The sequence below is a fragment of the Misgurnus anguillicaudatus genome, chromosome 22 (genome assembly GCF_027580225.2).
Source record: "Misgurnus anguillicaudatus chromosome 22, ASM2758022v2, whole genome shotgun sequence".
NCBI lineage: Eukaryota > Metazoa > Chordata > Actinopteri > Cypriniformes > Cobitidae > Misgurnus > Misgurnus anguillicaudatus.
In genome coordinates, this window is record NC_073358.2 from 8,834,075 (window position 1) to 8,858,617 (window position 24,543).

Here is a 24,543-nt window from a genome sequence, read left to right on the forward strand (position 1 = left end):
ATTCACAACCTTATAAATTCAGAGAGAATATTCTTTTCATAAAACCTCATCCCATTCCTTTAGGAATACATTTTTCCTATATCGAAATAGACAGACAGACACACAGATAAATATAAGAAACCATTTGATCTTTCATTGTTATCTTTGATTCATCTTTGACCTTCCAAGTTTGTGAAAAATGTCATCATCACCTAACCTTTATGTGGTCCACATCATGAAACTTGAACATTTGTGGCCACACAGAGGCATCCCTGTGCCCATGACCATTCCCAACCTCCTGTGGTTTGCATCTAGTTTGTGGATCCAGGTCTCTTTCCCTGTAGTACTGTAGTTTACAGAATGTCAGAAGCTAAACACACTGTGACTGAAATACAGTGTTTTTATCATTGACGGACATTTGACAAAGCTGAACAATTACAGCTTTTCCTGCATGTTTCTACATGAATGTAATTCGCATGTGTCCTTTATTGAAGATTCTCTCTCCTATTTATATGTCAACCCTGTCCTGATCCATCCAGGTACACAGAGGAGTACAGTATGGATTCCACCAATGCACAGTAAGTCTTTGGAAGCTTGTGGCATCTATCCAGCTGTCCCAGAACTGTGAGGACTATTTAGATTGAAGGCGTATCAAATTCATAACTTTCTGAAATATTGATATAATTTGTTTATTGCAAACTATTATGCATATTGCAGTATGCACACTTGCATTGTTTTCCTGAGATTGCGATATATCAGCTAGCACCATATTTTCTGTCAATAATTTGGCACATTGTTATTTTCAGGGAAAATGAGATGCACACAGGCAATCTCTGTTCAAATCTGTATTTCATGACTAGACCTACACTTCACTGCAGTTGTATGTGAAAAATAAGCTAAATAAATTGAACCTGAAAGAGGCAAGTCTTAAAAGTTGGGAGAAATCTGGAGTTGTATTAGTTTCATTTTATCCGGTGGATGTGAAAAGCTAAAGCTTTGCCTTGCTGTATAGGGTCTGTGAGTGGACAAGCATCAGCATTGACTGGACGTACTATTCAAAGTCTGGTTCGGGACATTTTGAGCTTACGGTAGCATATACTGAGGGAATGCAGAAGATATGGGAGGTCTTTAGGTGGAATGAAACATTATATGATCCAAACTGTGAGTATTGTGGTCCATTGAATCACTATAAAATGGTGATAAGATCCAAGTGTGGAAATGGACATGAATATTTGGCTTGCATCGATTTATCAATATTCTATATTAAAATAATGTATTTTTTATTTGGGCTACTTATATTCATTCTGGGCTGGGGCTGCACGATTCGGAGAAAAAAATCTAATTGCGATTTTTCTGATCAAAATTGCGATTTGCGATTTACAGTGCGATTCATTAGTATATAATAAAAGAACTACATCCAGGTTTGTTGTGGTGTTTTTTTACAGTCTATGGTAAATATTCAAAGTGGTGCAGATGTGCGCGTGCAAGAAAGTATAATGTACCTCTTTCGTCTGCTGTGTTCCGGGCTTTAATGAAAATTGCTTATAGTCTGATGAGGCGCTTGTCATTGTTTGCGATGCATGACAAGAAACGGACGTACACACCTTTCTTTAAGTCCAACATTACACAAAAGGGAAATGTTTTCACGCATTTCTGTCCTTTCATTTGCCGGTTAATGAGTTATAATAAGTTTTTAAAATGACTGAATGCAAAATCTGCCAACTTCATGACATTCCGCGTTGTGCAGTTAATTCCATTTGTATGCATTTCGCGATTCTGTCCGTGTTTTCCACATCGCGTAAATCATATGGCCGTACACTTTGTTGAGGAGTTGAACTGCTGCTCGCTCGTGTTTTCCAAATGGTGTTATCTGACATGTAGTCAGCACCTCAGTGTTAATGCACTCTATTGGTTAAAACTGCATCAAACGTAAAATGCGCATGAAGCGAACTGTCAAAAACTGCGTACTAGATGATTGTTAATTTTATAGTTTTGAATCGAAATAATCGCAGCTGTTGCGATTCGAAAAATATAAATTCTTAACATAATGCAACAGTATTAGCAGTCAGAAACTTCTGATATTTAAACATGATTTACTTTTATTTTGAAAAACTCTAAGGAGGCAAGCTTCAGAATGTGTTACAGCCGAGGGGCAACCTTCCGATCTCTCTGATGAAGCCAATGCGGAAGTGACTTAAACTGTAGCTCATCGACTGGCCGCTAGAGGCTGGCACAAAAAGGGTCAATTCCACGTTAAAATGGCCAACTTTGCAGTAGAAAATAATATGTTTACAGCCTGGTACAAAAATTGTTTTTGGTCTATATAGCTAATTTTGCCCTTCATGACATCTGTGAGGGGGGTTAATTTTTTTGTAACTCATCCATTTAAATTATATTAAGTCTTACAGTTCTGCATTATTAAGGGCGTGGCCACTTGAGTGACGGTTGAACAGCCACTGCTGTCACTAGAATCGAGCTAGGTGGGCGTGGTTTCAGCAACCAGCTTTACCCACGTCCTGCCTTTTTATCTATTTTCGGATATCAACGAGTGATGCGCTGCATCTGCTTTATGTGTAAAACCTGTGTATTGTTTATATGATCTTTTTACGTCTGTGAATAATCATTCTGTGTTATTTTACCCACTGTCTAATTTACCCACAACAGAACAAAACATACTGAAAGGTATCAAAAGAACATCTTGAATTAATTGCACAATTATATAATCGACCTCAAAGGATAAATGCATTGTTTTTTACACTAGTGCTGAAAACTGCAGCTCCATACACACAGCAATCTGAATATCTTTGTTCCAACTTCTTGTGTTTTTTTTTTTCCCTGAAGTGGGCTGTGATTGGCACACAGGCAGTAATGCCTTCTAAATTTATGCTTCATACACTATATATAGAGACACACGGTATCTGTCTGTTGGAGAGCTACAGTATGTGGGTGATGCTGCTGAAATCAAAGCGTAAGGATTTTTGCGGAGAGACTAAGAATTTTTGGCTCAGCTATTATTGACCGGCTCTATTGTTTGACGTTGGCACGGTGTAATGGATTTCCCTGCAATCATCATTTCAGCCTTGTCTAATGCGAGAAACAGTTTGACAGTCAGGCACAGGAACCCAATCTGACACTGCGGAGGCTTGCGGACGAAGTTTCGAGAGATGTGTGTGCGTTTGCTTGTAGCTGCAAATCCTATTCAGTCCAGTACTTAACTTTTACTTGTTTAGTTTCACCTAATACCTCACACAAGCAGCTCTCTCCAGTACCTTCGACATTATGATTGCCTTTGACAAAACAGCCCTCGGCCCTGTGAGCATCCACAGTACATGTGTCGCCACTGCTTATTTTAATGGCGTCACCATGGAGACAAGGGCAAGTGATGCAGGAAACAATAGCATCTCTATTTCTCTCTGTTGGATACGGGGGTTTATAATTGCAGCTTGTGATGTACATTATGTCATGCACTACACAAATGTAAATGCCTTTGGGATGCTCTGGCCGGTCATAAGTACGATGTCTGTAGCAGACTGCAGATAATGACTCCCGGAGTCAATATGCACCCCAATTATTTTAGTGTTTAAAGGAAATGATGCTGTGAAAGTCATGTATTATTCATTTTATGATCTACTATGTTTTATTACCTTGATATGGGCATTACTGGAATAATGAGAATAATGAGAAAGGTTGAATTTTAGAAAACTTTGTCCAGGTCTTATTTCAAAAGTAAAAATAAAACCTCACATAAGGTGCTTTTTTGCATTGTTACATTTTAAATATACAACCTGTTAAAAACCTGTGCTATAACTGTGTTAAATGTTGCAGTATGTCTATAAGAAATAGAAATTGAGATGTGAAGGCGCCAGAAATGGCACTAAGTGAAACATTTGTTCACAGATTGAAGAAACCGAGGTCTATTGAGGATTCATCCGAGGCGTCAGCTTTGCTAATGTCCTCTGTCAGATGTCCTGATAGATTTGAAACGCTCTCTTGTGTCTTAAGATTGATCAGGGAATTGAAGAAGATTATAAGACTAAAGTCAGATCAGAAGCTTAAAGTTCAACATGCTTCTCGCACCAATGATTTGAGTTGTGAAGATGTTTTAGATTGCAGTGAACCGGTGAAAGACCATCACAAGACACACATTTGGATTGCTGACTGAGACTCTTATAGGGTTCATAATTCATATCTCACTGAATTGATGGGATGATGCTGTTATTATGAAAAGGAGTGTACATGATTAGTATCTACGGTATTCATGTAATATTACAGAACCCCACACGTTCTACCAAGCTTAAAGGGGGCATTTCACAAGACTTTTTTTAAGACGTTAAATAAATCGTTGTTGTCCCCAGAGTACGTAGCTCAAAGTACCATATAGATAATTTATTATAGCATGTTAAAATTGCCACTTTGTAGGTGTTAACAAAAATGTGTCGTTTTTGGGTGTGTCCTTTGAAATGCAAATGAGCCAATCTCTGCACTAAGTGGCAGTGCTGTGGTTGGATAGTGCAGGTTAAGGGGCGGGATTATTATAAAAAGATCCCTTTCTGACATCACATGGGGAGCCAGGTTTCAATGACCTATTTTTTCACATGCTTGCAGAGAATGGTTTACCAAAACAAAGTTATCGGGTTGTTCTTTTTAACATTTTTTAGGTTGATAGAAGCACTGAGGACCAAATTATAGCACTTATAGACAAAGTCAGATTTTCATGATATGTCCCCTTTAATTCATTTTGCTATCACTTTTCAACCATTTGCGCTATCAAAAAGAATCAAATTGCTCCTTAAAGTAGACAAATTGCAATTTTTGTAAAAAAATATTTTTTACAATAATCATTTTTTTATTATTTCTAAATATTAACAGAACCATTTATTTCTGTTTTTTTTATTTTTGTCTATTTATGTCTATTTACAAATTCACAACAAACAGTATAATAATAATAATAATAATAATAATAATACATTTTATTACTCATATGAAAATAATAATTATAATTATACAACAGTTCTTTCTGGTTCTCGAATCTGATTGGCTAAGACCTGTGCGATATTGTGCTGATATCGGCACTGTAACCGCTTCACCTTTCGTATCATTCCGCCACCTAGTGAATGGAGGTCCTAAGCAGGCTCATCTCTGAATGGAAAAACACAGACGCCCTGTTTTGAATCACTGTCCGTTTGTCTCATTAGTTTACTAGCTCATAAATCAGTCTGTGAATCCCCAATCAGAAGTTATTCCGTCAAAGATCAGCGCTCTTGGATGTTACGTTACAGTTAATGGGACAAATGTCTTGTCACATCGTGTGGATTATTAACACTTGGAAAGAGGAATATAAACACTCGTTTTTTTTCTGGAGCTATATTTCTTATCAGAACGCGAAAACACCGTGAAACTGCAGGTAAGCACCGCAGCTTTTAAATGTGGACATTGATCATTTACTTTATCGTGACCTGACTATTAAAACATGTTATGAGATATGGCCACTGGTATATTTATAAGCAGCATGCAAAAACATATCTCTGACACTTATAAAAAACAGTTTTATATAGTACTGACAAGAACAAAGTTTAATAATAATAATCGAGTGCTCGTATCACGTTAAGAATAAATGAGAAAGCAATAGTAACGTTATACAAGTAGTTTTATTAACTTTTACCTCGCGCCAAAACAATAACAACACAAAAGACACTAAATATGAATAAAAAAACAAGTAATAGTTTGATCATGACACCAAATACTGCTGATTTGATCTCATTTTGACGATCAAAAACAAACAAGGCCAACATGAGAGCCAGGGAATCCCTGTCAGAGATGTAGCCCAGAGAGGGCGGTGGTCAGCTGGGCGAGTGAACACTGACGTCCGCTCATGCTTTGGTTCTCATTCGTACCGAATCTCACTAAGCAAACGTTCAAACAGGCGCTATCTTTACTAATCGACTGCAGATTTAAATATAATACAGATACATTCTCGACTGAACTAATCTTAAAACTACACTTTGTGACCAAGAAACGGTAATATAAAGTAACGGCTTTTCCGTCCATTGAGTTGTTATGAGCTTCAAAGCAGCCGAAATTGTTACCTGTAATTCTGGCCGCCCTTAAATCCGTGGCGGAAGAAGTAGTTCTCAAACAAAGAGGCTTTTAAAATTACTCCGTTGTTGTTTTCTAGTTTTCGTTTTTCAAACGTGTGCCGTCGAACTGTTGTATAAAAGCAATATCGCTCTCGGAGTCGTGTGATATAGCTCTATATCATCACGGCTGTGATTGCCTCCGGCACTCGGCCTGCGGCCTCGTGCCTCTGGCCTAATCACAGCCGTGATGATATAGAGCTATATCACACTCCTACTCGAGCGATATTGCTTAAATGTGTAATACAACATTTGTTAAAAGTTCTAAAGGGTTAACTCTTATAGTGGCCAAAAGTGTGCACAAATGTGTACAATATTTGCATCTTTAAATTGATGAAACCATCAAAATATGAGGTGTGTTCAAAATGGACAAAACATTAAACTTGTATGGTATTTTTTGGACAAAAGAATTTGTCAAAAAGGCAAACCACGTCAATTTAAAGGGGCCATGGCGTGAAAATCTGAATTTTTTCATGTTTAAGTGCTATAATTTGGTCCCTGGTGCATCTATCAACCTAGAAATCATGAAAAAGAACAACCCAGTAACTTTGCTTTGGTAACACCAAATACTTATTTTACATCTTTAAAAAAAGTCATAATATGACCCCTTTAAGGAATGTGTTAATATTTGTTGATCCTCTTTTTTTATAATATTTTGCAGACATTGTCCTGGGCTATTTTGTCACACAGATGCAACATACATAAGAAATTTTAATGCATCTTTAATAAAAAGTTGTCAATTGCTCAAAGTCATAAATCACTTTTTGGCCACCCACTATTCTATGTATATGTGTTTGCAGGTTCTGCTTGGTAATCTATTATCTTGTGCATTTATTTATAAGTGTGGATTCAAATAAATGTTGTGATATTTTTTACAGCTAAAAAGAGATTCAATATTGTATACATTTAAACATTGTTTAAATCTCTTTCCAGGGTGCAGGTGGAATTTTATGTCAATGAAAACACATTTAAGGAGAGATTGAAGCTGTTCTTCATCAAAAACCAAAGGTCAAGTAAGTAAAACATTTTACCCTTCATACAATTTACACCAACAAAGAAAAATGTTTGATTGCAATGATTTTTATAGATCTCAATATCATTGTGTGTGTGTGTGTGTACATAAAAAAGCCTTGCATGGTCTTTCACATACTAGATCATTATAACAGCAGGGGAATGACTCCTTGATTTATGTATTCATGATTAAACGGCTACCGAGTTATATCTAATGCTTTTTCCTTTTGACTTTTTAACCTTATGACACTTCACTACATTATTGACTGTGTTGTAGGTCTCAGAATCCGCCTCTTCAACCTTTCCCTGAAGCTCTTAACATGCCTCCTCTATATAATCAGAGTCTCGCTGGATGACCCGACTACCCAGGTCACATGTGCACGGTAAGTTGCTGTATCGTAGACGGTAGTGGGCATTTAAACTGTTGATCTCTGTAATATTATCAGTAGGCTGCACAACAAGGTGCATTGTGTAGGAGGATCTCTTGACAGAAATGCAATATTATATACATAACTATATTATCAGTGGTGAACTGTATTATCAGTGGTGAACTGTATTGTTTTTATTACCTTAGTATGAGCCATTTTTATCTACGTACACCATGGTCCCCTTACATGGAAGTCGCCGCCATGTTTCTACAGTAGCCCTAACTGGACAAATTGCTCTATAGAGCGCGTTTTGTCACTACGTTGTCTAAAGGCCGATTTATAGTCGTGCGTAGGTCCTACGGCGTAGCCGCGACAGCGTAGGTTTCGCGTCGGTTTTCATTTATACTTTTGCGTCGTCCTCCGCGTCGATGTGCAAACACACGCGGAAACCGCTGGTAGCCAGTATCCACGCATGTAACCACAGTAGCAGTGCGGCCGTCAGAGAAGAAGAAGCTTGGCAAGTTAACCCACAAACGAAGAAGAAATAGCAACTTGTTGTGTATGATTTGAGAAGACCAGCAATGATGGAAGTAAATAAACAGCGACTTATGTTGCAGTTTGAGTTAAATCACTCCTCAACTTGGCTCATCTTTGTTTTCTGAAACGGAAATACCTATGACGCAGTTTTTTTTACCTGACGGGAGGGGTTTTGGTGGATCAATCACAGCGCTTGCGGTCCGCGTAGATCTGATGCGCTGTTAGAAATTTTGTGAGGTGCGCGTCAGGCTACGCAGAGCTACGCACAGGCTACGGATATGTTTGTCCTGTTGTGGCTATCGTAGCTTCTCTATGCGTTTCGAAACTAGGGGTGAGCTGTGGACTGTTGGTTGCAAACTCAAACACACGAGACCTTTAAAAATCTGATCATCAGTTAAATGCATTGGCGGTAAAAAAAAAATATTTTTTTTTTTCGTTTTTTTGCTGCTAATAAATCACACAAAATGTTTGCAGAATGTAAAGCATTGGTTATCAATGCCTGAACCAAACTTACTCATAATGGCGACAGTTTCATTGACACGCACCATTTTGTTTTATAGCTCTGCATTTGGCAAGAGCCAAATCGAATAAAATCACTCACAGTGTGGCTTGATAAAAATATTGCACAGTAGATGAATAATGCATGCTCCCATTGGTTGTATTTGCTGCTCACTTGCATAAAGTTAAAGTTTATGGGGCGGTTTCCCGGACAGGGCTTATCCGAGTCCCAGATTAAAATGCATGTTTGCGCAGCCTTAATTTAAGAACACCTTGTACTGACATATCTTAAAACATATGTCATTGTTTTGTTTCAAGATGCACACCCTTATTGTTTTTTGTAAGGTTTGTTTGTAAAAACTCTTTAAATGTCCCAATTATAACTAAGGCCTAGTCCTGGACTAATCTAAACCCTGTCTGGGAAACCGCCCATCTCCGTGATTGGACAAGATCACCAGCAGCGCACTGAACAAAGCACATTATCCTATATATTATCGTATATATCTCACAAGCACACTTCAGATTGCTCGAGAGCATCTCTCGGGACAAACCCAGACAGTCGGAGGAGATTCGATGTGAAGTGTCCATTAGAGTCACTCTTAAAGTCAGCCACGAAAACCTTTCAGGGACAATGAAGCAGCGTGTGTGTATGAAAGCTTGCTGGGAGAGAGACCCTACTAACAACAATCAAATGATAAAAGCCATCCCACGCTGACATTCATGCCAGAGACACAAGCGCGACTCTGTGTAGCTTCAACCCTGCTGTCCTGTACTTTTGTGACGGTTGTGTACTAACTGCCTCTCTGTTGTAATGACTGCAGGAAAAACTGCACGAACATCACAGACACCCTGTGCGGCAAATCCTGTGCCAACTACACATCAAACCTGACCACAGATCCCATTGAAATAAACTGGTGAGATGTACATGATCACATGTAACTTATTCAATTAAAAGTGCAGTGTGTAATTTTTAGAAGGATCTCTTGACAGAAGTGCAAAATAATATACAACACTATATTATCAAGGGGGTATAAAGACCTTTCATAATGAACCGTTATGTGTTTATTACCTTAGAACGAGACCTTTTTATCTACATACACCGAGGGTCCCCTTACATGGAAGTCGCCATGTTGTGCAGCCATTTTTCTACAGAAGCCCTTAACGGACATTTTTTTTTACTAAGTTGTCTCCAACGATGACATGTTTGCAGCTACCGTAGCTTCTTTATGTGTTTTAAAAGCGAGGGGTTAGGAGTGGACTACACCGTTGGTTGCAATTCGCATCCTCGCCACTAGATGCCGCTAAAATTTACACATTGCACCTTTAATATGCGTTCATTAAAGTAAAGTATTTTCTGATTCACTGGTTGTGCTTTTGTTTTTGTCATATAGGGACTTAATATTCTGGGTAAACAGAAGAGTTCCTGTATGGGCGATACAGGTAGATATACATTTTTTATGATAATCTGCAAAAAACAGTAGTTTGTAGGTGAGCATTTTAAAATAATTTAAATGACTTTCTTACTTAGTATTTTTGTCTTGTTTTCTTCACTGCAAAAAATGGTTTTCAAGAAAAAATATTTTTTGTATTTTTGTCTTGTTTTCAGTAAAAATATCTAAAAATTCTTAAATTAAGATGCTTTTTCTTGATGAGCAAAATGACCCAAGAAAATAAATCTAGTTTTTAGACCAAAATATCAAATGTAAGTGATTTTTGTGCATAAAACAAGCAAAAAAATCTGCCAATGGGTTAAGCAAAAAATCTTAAAAAAAAATGTAAACACTAAATTCAAGAAAAATTCAGCTTACCCCATTGGCAGATTTTTTTGCTTGTTTTATGCACAAAATCACGTAAATTTGATATTTTTGGTCTAAAAACTAAACTTATGTTCTTGGGTCGTTTTGCTCATCAAGAAAAAGCATCTTAATTTAAGAATTTTTTGATATTTTTACTAAAAGACAATACAAAAATACTAAGACATTTTTTTCTTGAAAATAATTTTTTGCAGTGTTGATGACCAAAATGACCTAGGAAAATAAGTCTAGTTTTTAAACAAAAAATATAAAATTTAAGAGAATTTGTACTTAAAACAAGCAAAAAATCTGCCAATGGAATAAGGACATTTTTCTTGAATTAAGTGTTTATGAAAAAAGTAAACTTATTTTTTAAAAAAAAAATCTTATTCCATTGGCAATTTTTTTTCTTTTGCTTGTTTTAAGCAGTAATTTACTTAAAGTGTATTTGTTTTGTCTAAAAACTAGAATTATTTTCCTAGGTAATTTTGCTCATCAAGAAAATACATCTTAATTTAAGAATTTTTAAATATTTTTACTGAAAACAAGACAAAAATACAGTAACACTTAAGGTTCATTAGTTCAGTGGTTCTCAAACTTTTTCAGCGTGCCCCCCCCTTTGTGTACGGTGCATTCCTTTGCTGCCCCCCAAAGAAAATTTATGACAAAAAACAGTTCTAAAACTTCACATTTTAATTAAACAAAACATTAAATTATACAAAGTAGTGCTGCCTTATTTTTTTAAGTTTAGTTTCACAGAATGCATGATAAATTAATGTATTTTATAAAATGTCATAAAACTGGGGCCCCCCTGGCACCATCTCGCGGCCCCCCTAGGGGCCCCGGACCCAGTTTGAGAACCACTGCATTAGTTAACATTAGTTAATGTATTACCTAACATGAACAAACCATGAGCAATACATTTGTTACAGTATTTATTAATCTTTGCTAATGTTAGTTAATAGAAATAAAGCTTTTAATTATTTGTTTATGTTAGTTCACAGTGCATTAACTAACATTAACAAGATTTTTATAAAGTATTAGTAACTGTTGAATTTAACATTAATAAATGCTTTATAAGTGCAGTTCATTATTAGTTCATGTTAACTAATGTACTAAACTAATGTAAACTATATGAACCTTATTGTAAAGTGTTACCAAAAATACTAAGCAAGAAAGTCATTTTTTTTGCAGTGTAATTATCCGTAAAGGGCACCTGTTATGCAAAATCCCTTTTACAAGGTGTTTGGACATAAATGTGTGTTGGAAGTGTGAACACAACCACCTTACAATGAAAGAAATCCACCCACTCCTTCATTTTTAATCCACATTAAACCAAAGCAGTCTCATTAGACAAGCTGTTATAATTGTCTTGTTAATGCGATGTCACACTGATAAAGCCCCGCCCACAGCCACTGACTGACAGTCCTGCATAGCTACCACCCTCAGTGAGTTCTACACTGTGCGCTATATCACAGTAGTTAGATACTAATGTCTCAGATGTATTTAACCGAAAGTGCTCATTGTTTGTTGGTAAGGGAGCCAGGAGCTGTAGCTTATTTGCATTTAAAGGTACAGACACTTAAAGAGCGTGTTATTGCTCCCATCCAAATAGGGGCAATTTGACATGCTATAACAAATGATCTGTGGTGTATTTTGAGCTAAAACGTCACAGATACATTCTAGGCACACTTGAGACTTGTATTACATCTCGTAAAAATGGGCATAATAGGTGCCCTTTAAAATTACTACTTTTGGTGCAACCAAATGTGGTCAGGTTAATTTAATAATAAGAAATCATATTTGAATAAATATCGAGACTCTGCAATTGATCTGCCATGTTTTGATTTGTACCGTACATCTTGCACGGCAGGTGACAGTGGCCTTAATAAGCTTCTTGCAAGCAATGCTCCTGGTGTATCTCAGCTATAAGGTAAAAATATTTTTCATTATTGTTCTGCATGTGTGATACATTTAACAAATTTTACAAACAGTCTGCTTTTACAATTAAAATTTGATTAACAACAAACTGCAAATGGTAGCTGAAGGAAGTGTATATAATAAATAAAGATACAAGCCTTTACTTGCATCTCAAATGATATACACTTTGCACTTCAACTATATACTACATTTACTGTATGCACTCTCTGCCATTTATAAATGAACCATAATAGCTTTATCTTTAACCCCACCTCTTACCGTAGTAAGAGCGCAAGCCTTAAGTGCATAAATTGTATAATGTTCACACGTTAGTTTTGATGCAATCTGAAAAATGCATCCTGTGGGTACTCAGTGGTACTCATTCACAATGAAAAAATACACTCACAGTATGCATACTACAAAATAGTGCATAAGAATGCAAACTGGGATGCACCTACTGGGTTTCCACTCGTCAGTCTTAAACTAAAGCATGTCATGAGATTGAATAAGATAACAGTACTTGTTTTGTTCTTAGGGGAACATTTGGGAGCAGATTTTCCAAATTACCTTCATCATCGAGATGATCAATACAGTGCCATTCATAATTACAGTAAGTGATGCGCAAGGATATCCAACGGAAACGGGAGCCCATTACCATTTACAGTTTTTCAATATTAATTATTGATGGTAGGCCTAATTGTTGAGTATTGTTGAAAGTGAATGTAATTATTTGGATAGTCATTGACATCTGAAAGGGAAATCTGAGCTTGAGTGATTATTGAATTCACATAATTGGTCAAGCAACACTAATCAGTCATAGTGGGAAGTGGGTGTTTAATTACCTCTGTGCCAGTGGATTTTCCAAATGCAAGTTGTTGACAACATTACAAATGATTTCTTCATCATACAGTCCTGCAATACAAAACAAGTAGTTCCACTCCATGAATCTGATTGGTCAAAGCTGTGCTTTATTTACGATTATACTACTAGGTCTGTTGAATGCTTGAATCTGATTGGCTGATGAACATTCTGAGGTGTGCAATTATTTTCTGGGAAACGCATGGCGAACGTAGTTCCAGGCAGCTTTCTTGACCGCATTACAGTTCCAAATCACGTCGCATAGTTAACTGCAATAACGGACTAACAAAAACAACATGACAGACGTTTTTCCAAGGCAATAACAGCACTGTTTAGAGACGCATAGAGGTAGCCTTGTTCACAAAATCTCTCTCTCTCTCTCTCTCTCTCTCTCTCTCTCTCTCTTGCTCGCCCTCTCTCTCTCTTTCTTTATTTCTCTCTTTGTGTCTCTGTCGCTCTTTCTCTCTTTCTAATAACTGCATTAGAAGACTACCAACAGCTCAAACCATTGCCAGCTTTGAAATGGCGTTTTGAAAGAAGCAAAAGAGCCTTTGGATGAGACGCAGAAGAAATAGTCCTACTCACAATAGCTATTTAAGTACCAAAACCGGGCGAATCCCTTTAAATATATGAAGAGTTTGGTTCCAAAACGCAATAAATCAATTTTGACAAATTTCAGTAAAAACGTGTTTTCTATACCAAGAAAGTGACAAGATGAAAACCACTATTTTCTGTTAGAAACTTTCACATGGCATCTTTAGGTTATAATAACATTAAAAATTCAAATCCATAACTTGATTTTCAAAGATTTATTATAAAAACGAATTATTTTATCCACAAAATGCAATAAATCCATGACAAGTTTTTTTTCAAAATGCTATAAATTTATTGAATCAATCGCCTATATAAATGTGCATTCATCTTTGCCATGTTATATTCATTTAGTTGACTAGTTGTACGAACTGATTAAAAAAATAAACATTAATGTCATTAATCAAAACACTTACTTTGTTATATTAATGACACTGTCATTGCTGCGGTTATACTTGACGTCGTCGCTTAACGTATTTCACAGCGATTAGCTGTAAAATGTTTTGGTCCTGCTCGATTTTCGTTGACTTTGAGTAAAATTATGGAAAGTTTTTCATAAGATCCCCTGGGGTCAATGTGTTATCATGACAGAAACTTGATGCTGTCGGCCCAAGCAAACAAGCACCCGTCACCCGAGTGCCTCTCGCGTAAATTATTAGATGTTGATGGCTTACATTTCTTTCCCGTCACAGAAAACCATCACAGGTTTATCAATGCCATTAAAGTAATATTTTGTTTTTGTTTGTTTGTTGATCGCGATCATGGAATGAGGAAAACTAGGATTCCATGTACCCAACGCGCCGCCATTGTTTGTTTACATTGCGTGGAATGGTGCGCTGTAATTTGTGGAGCGGATTAATTGCATTCTGTAGAAAAGGGGGAGTGGCATTTATTGCGTTTTGGGAAAAAAGGGAGAAAAGATGACAGAATAACAATGCGGATATTGGATTTTGCGTAAATTTTAGAATTTACTTTTAAATACTGACCTGATATAATACTGATTCTGGCAGTAACTCATTTTTTTTTTTCAAAAATGGCATTTATCGCGTTTTGGAACCAAACTCTTCATATCATGTGATCGATTTCTTGAGGTGTGGTGACCATAGTATAAGTGCATTAATGTGCATTATTTTTCTAATAATTTAACAGCCCACCATCAATTATTCCTTACTTAAACACAGCTATGATCGCTGCACCCAATGATTCTGTTTATCACTGCACAGCATCTTTAGCAATGTAATAGGCATTGACTGATTTTTCCAGCGGAAGAAATTAACACTTCTTTGTGTTGATACATTTTTGTTGCTTTAATATTTGTATTGTGTGGTAACTATTTTGGTAACTAATGGTATGTTGTGCCTTACAACGGCTTTCAGCCGTGGCTTATTGCACCATAACAGCCCCCCCCCCAAGCAATTTTTTCACAAAATATATATATCACTGACTCTAAATATCTTGTTTCTTTGCAGATATTTTGGCCTCCACTGAGGAACATATTTGTTCCTGTGTTCCTAAACTGTTGGCTTGCCAAATCAGCACTTGAAAACATGATTGTAAGTGTCCTGCGTTTAAGATTTATTTAACATAACACTGTGTTGAACATTTAGGGGAATAACATCAGCATACTATAGATGCCACCTAAGCATTACACTCTTAAAAATAAAGGTGCATCATGATGCCATAGATTGCTTTGATTAATATTTTTGCTTTTTAATAGAGATGCACCGATAAATCGGAAAATAATCGGACGATAAAAGCAATTTTTCACATTGTCGATTAATAGTTTAAAAACAGTCGATATTCATGGCTGATATCTCCTGTTAATAAAAAATTGTGCTATGTGTACATCAGAACATATCATTCTGAATAATCGGTATCGGTGGAAAATTGCATCTCTTTTGGTGCATCTCTACTTGTTAATATTCATATCATTTTAAGCATTTTACTGTATGTGTGTAGTTTGAATCTGTGTAATTTCTACGAAGTGCTTGGAGCATCAAAGATGTGTTCTGTGCACACTGTGCTATAGCAGGAACCCTGTCGATAAATGACACCCTAACACCCTCAGCGTTTATTTCAAAATGTCTCTCTCATCGTGCCATATGGTTGGATTAGCTGAACAGAGAGGACCTGGCAGGCAAAATGTCTCTTTATGAATGCTAAGCCAGATATTGGTGAAACACTAACAATCTAGAAAACTATAACTTTGATATGTAACTGCAACTAACTTAATTTCATAAAGACTAAATATGGAATAGTGACGTCTATTCTATTGACAGCCATTATAATTATTCTCATAAGAAAATGAAGAAATGCGTCAAACTAACTGAACAATACTATAAGCATTTACTTTTCCTTGGATATTTTGCTTCATTGAGGTCAGAGGAATAAAATAATAAGATATTTAAATGAGGCCACTGCTTAAAATAGGGTTAATAAAGTGTTAAATGAGTCACTTAAAGGGATAGTTCACCAAAAAATTAACATTCTGTCATCATTTACTCAACCTAAAGTTGTTACAAACCTGTATACATTTCTTTGTTCTGATAAACACAACGGAAGATATTTTTTTCGAGAAATGTTCTTTTTAAACAGTTTTTGAGCATCATTTACTTCCATAGTACTTTTTCCCTGGAAGTCAATTGTGTTCCTTGTTCCTGCATTGTCTACAAATATCTTTGTGTTTAGCAGAACAAAGAAATTAATGCAGGTTTAAGTAAATTATCACAGAAGTTTCTATTTTGGGTGAACTATGCCTTTAAATGACCAATCATAAACCCATATTGCATGCTTTATGTGGGTGTTATTCTTGTATTGTCTTAATCTCAGACTAAGATTATTTGTCTGTTTCAGAACGATCTCCACCGTGCCATTCAACGTACGCATTCTGCCATGTTCAACCAAGTCCTTATCCTGATCTGTACGCTGCTGTGCTTGGTCTTTACTGGGTAAATCTCTTATCTCTTGTACCCCTCACCAGAGGATCTAATACTGTATGACAGATCTAAAGCTGAATTAACACTTTCTGTCAATAGGGCATCAGTTCAATCTAAGACGGATTGCCTTTTAGCCAGTGCTTTACTATCTAAACAAGATGCAACCTTTTATCAAAAGAACAAAAGACAAAATATTTCAAGTAGGGATGCACCAATATATTGGCCTATAATAGGTATCAGCAGATAAAAGAATTTTCTCCACATCTGCCTAATGTTAGAAAAATACATTTAATGGCATAATACTTTGATAAAGCAACTATCAGAATCTATCGGTATCGGTAGATGTCATTCTAAGGAAGCGAATATCGGTATCAGCACAGAAAATATTGTATACGTGCATCCCTAGTCAAGAAGGTAAAATGGTTTCACTTTTTCTTTTTACAAAGTATGAGTAGATCAATGTCAGGTATTAAGTAGGGCTGCACAAATATATATATGTCTATAACCGATATCAGCAGATAAAAGCATTTTCCCCACATCAACCGATTGTTTAAAAACGGCAAACGGGCAGATTATATCCTGGTAGTTAAAAAGGGTGGAAAAATGCATCAGAACTTCTAGGATTTCATGACGTAATACTTTAAAAAACGCAAAACTATCCGTATTTATTGGTATCGGTAGATGTCATTCTAAGGAAGCAAATATCGGTATCGGCACAGAAAATATTGCATACGTGCATCCCTATCAAGAAGGTAAAATGGTTTCACTTTTTCTTTTGACAAAGTATGATTAGAACAATCTTAGGTATCAAGTAGGGATGCACCAATATACCGGTCTATAACCGGCATCGGCAGATAAAAGTATTTTTTCCACTTCAGCTGATTGTTTAAAAACAGCAGACGATAAGGGGAGATTATATCCTGATTTTATCACATAATACTAAAAAAAATCAGTATCTATCTGTATCGGTAGATGTCATTCTAAGTAATTGAATATGGGTATCGGCACAGAAATTTTGTATAGGTGCATCCCAAGTATCAAGTAGGTAACATAATTCAAATTTTTCTTTTGACAAATTATCTCGGGGGGAAATTGCAGATTTGTGTGATATCATTATGACATAGAAATAAACATTAAACCTAACTCTTTGCTAGTTATTGACGAGTTATCTCGTCAATTAAGAGAAAACATTTGCATAAAAAAAACGTGTCCTGATGAGGTTTTATGTTAATCTGTAATACAGCACTTATCAATCAATCAAACTTTATTTCTATAGCACTTTACAGCAGCCACCATGTGTCCAAAGTGCTTCACATCGGGTACAAATAACACAACATTCGAACAGAACATTCAAATAAAAATAGAAAAGAAAAAGAGAACAAAATCATAAGGCATAAAAACAATATACTATGTATAATTACTTTTAATAAGTTTTAAGTTTTGTTTTAAAAAGTACAACATGTGTTACAGTACGCATGTCAGGGGGGAGCTTGTTCCAGAGTTTAGGGTCAGCAACGGCAAAGGCCCTATCGCCCCACTGTTTATACCTCGACTCACCTGAAAGAGATGTTTGACTCAGGCCGACCCAAAGAGCATTGCAATAGTCAAGCCTCGAACTAATAAAGGCATGTAAAGCTTTTTACAAATCATGCCTTTTAAGAAAAGGCTTTACTTTACTCAACAGGTGAAGTTGGTAGAAGCTCACTATCTGCATAACAATGAAATAACAGATTATACTTGTTTATTGTAGCCCCTAGTGGCAACATATATAGAGAAAACAAGGTTGAGCCCAAAATTGAACCTTGGGGCACACCACAATAGAGGGTAGAAGACGACCTCTCATTGTGACAGAGAAACTCATATTTGTTAAATAGGAGATGAACCATTTAAGAGCAGATCCTTGAATGCATACACAATGCTCAAGATGTGCAAGAAGGATTGAATGATCCACTGTATCAAATGCTGATGTTAAATCCAGAAGCACCAATACAGTAGGATCCCCTGAATCTACAGACAGTGCTATATCATTATGGACCCTTAACAGTGCCGACTCAGTGCTATGATGTGATCTAAAGCCAGATTGAAATTCACCCACCCAATTTATAAAAAAACTGAAGCAAAAAAATTATTTACTAATAAATAGTAAATACTAATAAATAGCTCTGTTTATTTTTTGATAATCGATCTGAATCTGATCTGTAACAAAATTCTTTCACAAAAATGCTATTATTTCAGCTTTTTGCTAAATATTTTTGTATTTTTTAAGAAAAATACCCATATTTAAGAGTTTATAAGCAGAGAAAAAAAAACATAGATAGGATGAAACGTTTTTTCCCCCCGTTTTGTTTGTTTGTTTATTGTTTGTTTGAAAGCAGAGGGGCTGTTCTCTCATTTGATATATTTGTAAGTTTATATATTTCTAGAAGACAATTTTCCTAGAAGGCATTTTGTGAAACTTGTGAAAATCACAAAAAATGCTGGGGGCAACTTTTCAAAAAAAGGCTGGCGGGGAATGAGTTAATAATGCTGGAAGTGTATTCATGAAATCCTAGGTAAAATATTGTGCAATTTCATATCAGGGTTGCCTAAATTGTAATTTTTTTCAGTAGATGTGTGGGACCACAAGATCATAAGCTCATATTGGTTGCCAAAAATATTGGAATGCAATAAGCAGAAAAATTTGTTTGCAAATGCAAAAAGTGAAATAAACAGAACAAGCCTTGAAACGTTTTTTTTTTAATGGATCTGTTTACTGAAGTTTATTGTTATACTCCACAGGGCTTGTGGGATTCAACACCTGGAGCGGGCAGGAAAGAATCTCACGCTCTTTGATGCTTTATATTTCTGCATTGTCACTTTCTCGACTGTTGGCTATGGAGATGTGACGCCCAAAATCTGGCCGTCTCAGTTGCTGGTGGTCATTTTGATCTGTGTGGCGCTGGTGGTGCTGCCGCTGCAGGTGACAATGAACATAATCACAATATAGCCAATGCTTGGTTGTTTCAACCCATGGTTGGATAACAACAATCCAGCTGCGGGTCATTTTTAACCCAGTGGTGTGTTCTGTCCAATATTTACCCCTATCGATTTTAAGCAAGTTGACACTTCTAGTCAAAAGTTGTTTTTTTATTCATATTTTTCAAATTTTGAATAATAATAGCTTCATAACACGGCTATATTTTTGTCTACAATGCTGATTTCAAGCATTCAGACCTAAAGGTTCTTCAGTTTAAGATAATCATTATCTTCTTATCCGATCTTATTAAGCACTTTCCATTTGCATATCATGTATTTAATGAGGTTTGTTAATGCTCATACTGGTGGTCCGTTTTCATTTTGACACCAGTTTGAGGAGTTGGCGTACCTGTGGATGGAGAGACAGAAATCAGGGGGGAACTACAGCCGACATCGGGCTCAAACAGAGAAACATGTGGTTCTCTGTGTTACTTCTCTCAAAATAGACCTGCTTATGGATTTCCTCAATGAGTTTTATGCCCACCCAAGACTGCAGGTACATCGCATACATCGCCGCTATGTAGTTTAGGATTGCAGAGAGGTCTTACGATCAACTCGGAAATGTCTTGCAGGATTATTATGTGGTGATACTCTGTCCCACTGAGATGGACATCCAGGTACGACGGATCCTCCAGATCCCACTGTGGTCCCAAAGAGTGATTTATCTCCAGGGTTCTGCTCTAAAGGATCAGGATCTGATGAGAGCCAAGTAGGTTATTTATAATACTTATTTTTTCCCCTTTTAACTCATATGTGGATGCGTTTTTCAATGTTTCAATCTGAATGGAGATAAGAATCTTAATCAGTTGGCACACAGTGTGTGAGAGCCATTAGACTGATCTGAGATCTGGGCATGCATAGTTACTTATTTGTAGCAACAAACAATTTACTTAAGCATTTAAAATGCATCATCTGTATTATCAAAACAATTTTAGATACATTAATGTTATCTGAGATCGTTTGAGAATTAAATGAGATTAAAAAGTCCAGCTCTTAATACATCATTATGTTTATTTAAAAGACACTTTCCATTATAATATGAAATAAACATTTGTTTTTTACTGTCTTGCACACACCTTTGTACATTTGTTTGTTGCTGTGGTATTGCAGCAATATTGTTAATATTCTTGTGATTTACATACCCATATTTCAATATTTCAAGTCATCTTGAAAAGCTTCTGATAAATAAAAATATACTTATGTATTAAAAAAACTTCTGTATGTCTAGTACTAGTTAAAGTAAAGATTTATTGTTATTTTTTACATTTTACGGAGCAATAAAGAACATTGTTTCTCTGAAAAGAGTGCAACAATGTATCTATTACATCTATTATATGTCTGTGTTTACCCAACAGTTTATAGGGGAGATTATCACAAAAGCAATTTTCCTCTTCCCCAAAGTTATGGAAAATGGAAATGTTCCTTTTATTTTAGTCTACACTTTAACTCTTTCCCTGCCAGCAAGCACCAACATTTTTTATGATTTTTGAAAGTTATGAAAGTTTTTTTTCTGTTAAATATAAACATACAATATATCAAATGAAAGAACAGACAATCTGCTTTAAAATAAATAAATAAATAAAACTTTCATCCTATCTTAATTTGTTGTCTTTTATTACCTAGCAAATACGGGTAGGTTTCTTCAAAAAAAATAAAAATAAAAAAATGCATTTTTGTAAATGACTTGTTAGAGATCAGATTCAGAACGAAAACATACAGAATTTTTACTGTTTTTAAAAACGTGGATGCTTCATGTTTTATACGTTTGGTAAGAGCGCCACCTAGCGGATAATAGCAGAAATATGGATTGCCATAAAATTCGTTATTGGCAGGGAAGTGTTTTCTCTTAATTGACGGGATAACTCATCAATGGCAGGAAAAGAGTTAAATTACATGTACAGGATATACAGAAATTGGCTTTATTCACTGGAGTCAAGAGTGTGACAACTTGCCCCAGCCTTCTCTATACAATACATATACTTACATACAATTTCTGTATCAGGTGCTGTGATAGAGCTAAACTTTACTTGAACACATCTAAAAAAAATAAAACTGACAGAATAGTTACTCATGTTTATAGTGACTTAATGTTAATAGTATGGCAATAACTTTAATGAATACTTGCTATTATGGTTAATCTACAGTGGTTGTCGATATCTTCTGGACCTGGGGCCAGTACACTATTAAATTGATCTTGACCACTGACTGTATCTTTGAAACGGCAATAATTACCTGTGACCAGCACATACACACACAACACAAATGTACCCAGTGGGGCCTGGTGACTGCTCATTCCAGGGGGCGCAAATTCAAAATAAGTGTTCGGAGTGTCATGTTGCTTGTGTTTTCAAAATATGTGTTTGTTGCATCATGCGAACCATGTGCATCAAGTGTTTTGTCAAAATAAGTGCCTGCTGCACACGCGTCAAAACCGTTTTTGACAAAAGAGACGCTCACGTTTACAAAATACACGCAGGCCCTTCTTTTGACAAGACACGTGATGTACCTATGATAACTGGACGCACAGAACACATATTTTAAAATTACGAACCACACACATGACGGGCTACATACATGTTGTAATGAACTTCGCATCGAGCCCCCTCAAATAAAGAAGTCACCGGCCGCTATTGCATGTACCATCCTCACATGACAGCTTAAAGCCTCAGGGCATCGCAGGAACATTTTAAGGTTTGCTGTTTGAGTGACATAGATGTGTAATGATGATCTGTCTCCTGTAGGATGGATGATGCAGAAGCGTGCTTCATACTCAGCAGCCGAAATGAAGTGGATCGAACGGCAGCTGTAAATACAAATGTTATGTTTTTTCAAATATAAAAAGCCTTGAATGCACTTTTAATTAGCTTGATATTGGCCCAATGCATGCATTAAAATCTACTTAAATAAGTCTTATTGTGTATCACTTTATGAATATTAAAAGATGCTAACTAATTTCACAGAATCTGATCTACTGTACCATTATTACCAAGAAAAATGTGGATGATTATTATTATTATGATATGAGAGGATGTTGTTTGTTTTTCTGAAAGGATCATCAGACCATTTTGAGAGCGTGGGCTGTAAAGGACTTTGCACCAAACTGTCCTCTCTATGTTCAGATTCTCAAACCAGAGAACAAATTTCATGTCAAATTTGCAGGTGAGTCCTTGGTCACACTGAAATTTACTCATATGTGGATAGTACTTTAGATTTTTAAAGGGACACTCCACTTTTTTTGAAAATATGCTCGTTTTCCAGCTCCCCTGGAGTTGAACGTTTGATTCTTGCTGTTTTGGAATCTATTCAGCTGATCTCCGGGTCTGGCGCTACCACTTTTAGCATAGCTTAGCACAATCCATTGAATCTGATTAGACCATTAGCATCGCGCCCAAAACAAACCAAAGAGTTTCGATATTTATCAAACTTGACTCTTCCGCAGCCACATCGTGCACCAAGACCGACAGAAAATTAAAAGTTGTGATTTTCTAGGCCGATATGGCTAGGAACTATACTCTCATTCTGGCGTAATAATCAAGGACTTTGCTGCCATAAACTGGCTGCAGGCAACGCAATTATATTACTGTACGTAGTGCCTGCTATTGAAAGATACTAAGGGGACTATTTTCAGCTGCTGCGTAATATCATTGTGTCGCCTGCAGCCATGCCACGGCAGCAACGTCCTTAATTATTACGCCAGAATGAGAGTATAGTTCCTGTCCATATCTGCCTAGACAATCACAACTTTTAATTTTCCGTCTGTCTTAGTACACTATGTAACTAAAGAAGAGTCAAGTTTTAAATAGGAAAAATATCAAAACTCTTTGGTTATTTTTAGACGCAATGCTAATGGACTAATCAGATTCAATGGATTGTGATAAGCTATGCTAAAAGTGATACCGCCAGACCCGGAGATCAGCTGAATGGATTCCAAAACAGTAAGAATCAAATGTTCCCTTTAAAAGTTTAAGCTTTGTGTAAAAAACTAAAACGAATGGCACATCAATGTGGAATCTCGAAGCTTTACATTTAGTTAAAGGGCACATATTATACTAAGTTCATTTTATAATGTGTTTGGACATAATGTGTGTTTGCAGTGTGTGAATACAACAAACCTACAGTGAATCCACCCTGTCCTTCTTTTATAATTCCCAATAAAATAAAGCAGTCTCATTAGACATGCCCTTTTGGTTTTTGTGTTAATGTGACATCACACTGATAAAGCCCCTCCCACTGCCAGTGTCTGACTGGTTAATTTTCTCCAAAGCTTTTTTAAATTTGTTTGTTAGCACATTGTATTTACAGGAATCAGATCTATTTTAACCGAAAGCGCTCACTGTCTGTTGTTAACTCTTTCGCCGACATTGATGAGATATCTCGTTAAACAAGAGAAAACGCTTCCCTGCCAATGACGAGTATTTCCGGCTTTCCGCAATACCGCTATTATCCACGTATTATTATCCGCACCCGGAAGTATTGCCCTCTGGCAAGCGGCTGCATGTCCGTGTCTGTTTTAAAGATCGCTCTGAATGGGATCTCTATGAAGAGTCCGTCACAAAAATGGAATTATCTCTGCTTTTTGCTCAAAATGTGGTGTTTTTGCAGAAACCTACTCATATTCAAAAGCTGATTACAAAAGAACCACTGAAGGTAGGATGAAACTTTTTTTTTCTTTGAAAGCAGAGGGTCTGTTCTTTCATTTGGTATATTGTATGTTTATATATTTAAAGAAGAACATTTTCTGGAAGCCAATAAACTTTTGTGAAAATCATGAAAACCGCTGGCGCTGGCTGGCAACTTTTTTTTTTTTAAACGCTGGCGGCGAAAGAGTTAAGTGAGCGAGGAGCTGTAGCTCATTTGCATTTAAAGATACAAACATGAAAACAATGCCACCCAAATAGGGGCA

General features: G+C 36.3%; 1 protein-coding gene across 13 annotated transcripts in view; it reads left to right on the plus strand.

Annotated features, from left to right (window-relative positions):
• kcnt1b (potassium sodium-activated channel subfamily T member 1b) overlaps window positions 1-24,543 on the plus strand; it is a 123,154-nt gene that overhangs the window by 56,671 nt on the left and 41,940 nt on the right. For 12 of the 13 annotated variants that reach the window (XR_012365597.1, XM_073861181.1, XM_073861182.1 and 9 more), the window contains 13 exons: window positions 7,047-7,126; window positions 7,402-7,507; window positions 9,349-9,441; window positions 9,919-9,967; window positions 12,194-12,253; window positions 12,776-12,850; window positions 15,159-15,242; window positions 16,543-16,637; window positions 19,404-19,584; window positions 19,972-20,136; window positions 20,213-20,349; window positions 22,382-22,445; window positions 22,691-22,799. Coding sequence is in view for 12 of the 13 variants with exons in the window: in XM_073861181.1 (XP_073717282.1) it covers window positions 7,047-7,126; window positions 7,402-7,507; window positions 9,349-9,441; window positions 9,919-9,967; window positions 12,194-12,253; window positions 12,776-12,850; window positions 15,159-15,242; window positions 16,543-16,637; window positions 19,404-19,584; window positions 19,972-20,136; window positions 20,213-20,349; window positions 22,382-22,445; window positions 22,691-22,799 (1,298 nt within the window). In the remaining variant the exon portion in view is untranslated. Of the gene's footprint in view, window positions 1-518; window positions 558-7,046; window positions 7,127-7,401; window positions 7,508-9,348; window positions 9,442-9,918; window positions 9,968-12,193; window positions 12,254-12,775; window positions 12,851-15,158; window positions 15,243-16,542; window positions 16,638-19,403; window positions 19,585-19,971; window positions 20,137-20,212; window positions 20,350-22,381; window positions 22,446-22,690; window positions 22,800-24,543 lie in introns of all 13 variants that reach the window. The other variant, XM_073861184.1, reaches the window with a different exon arrangement.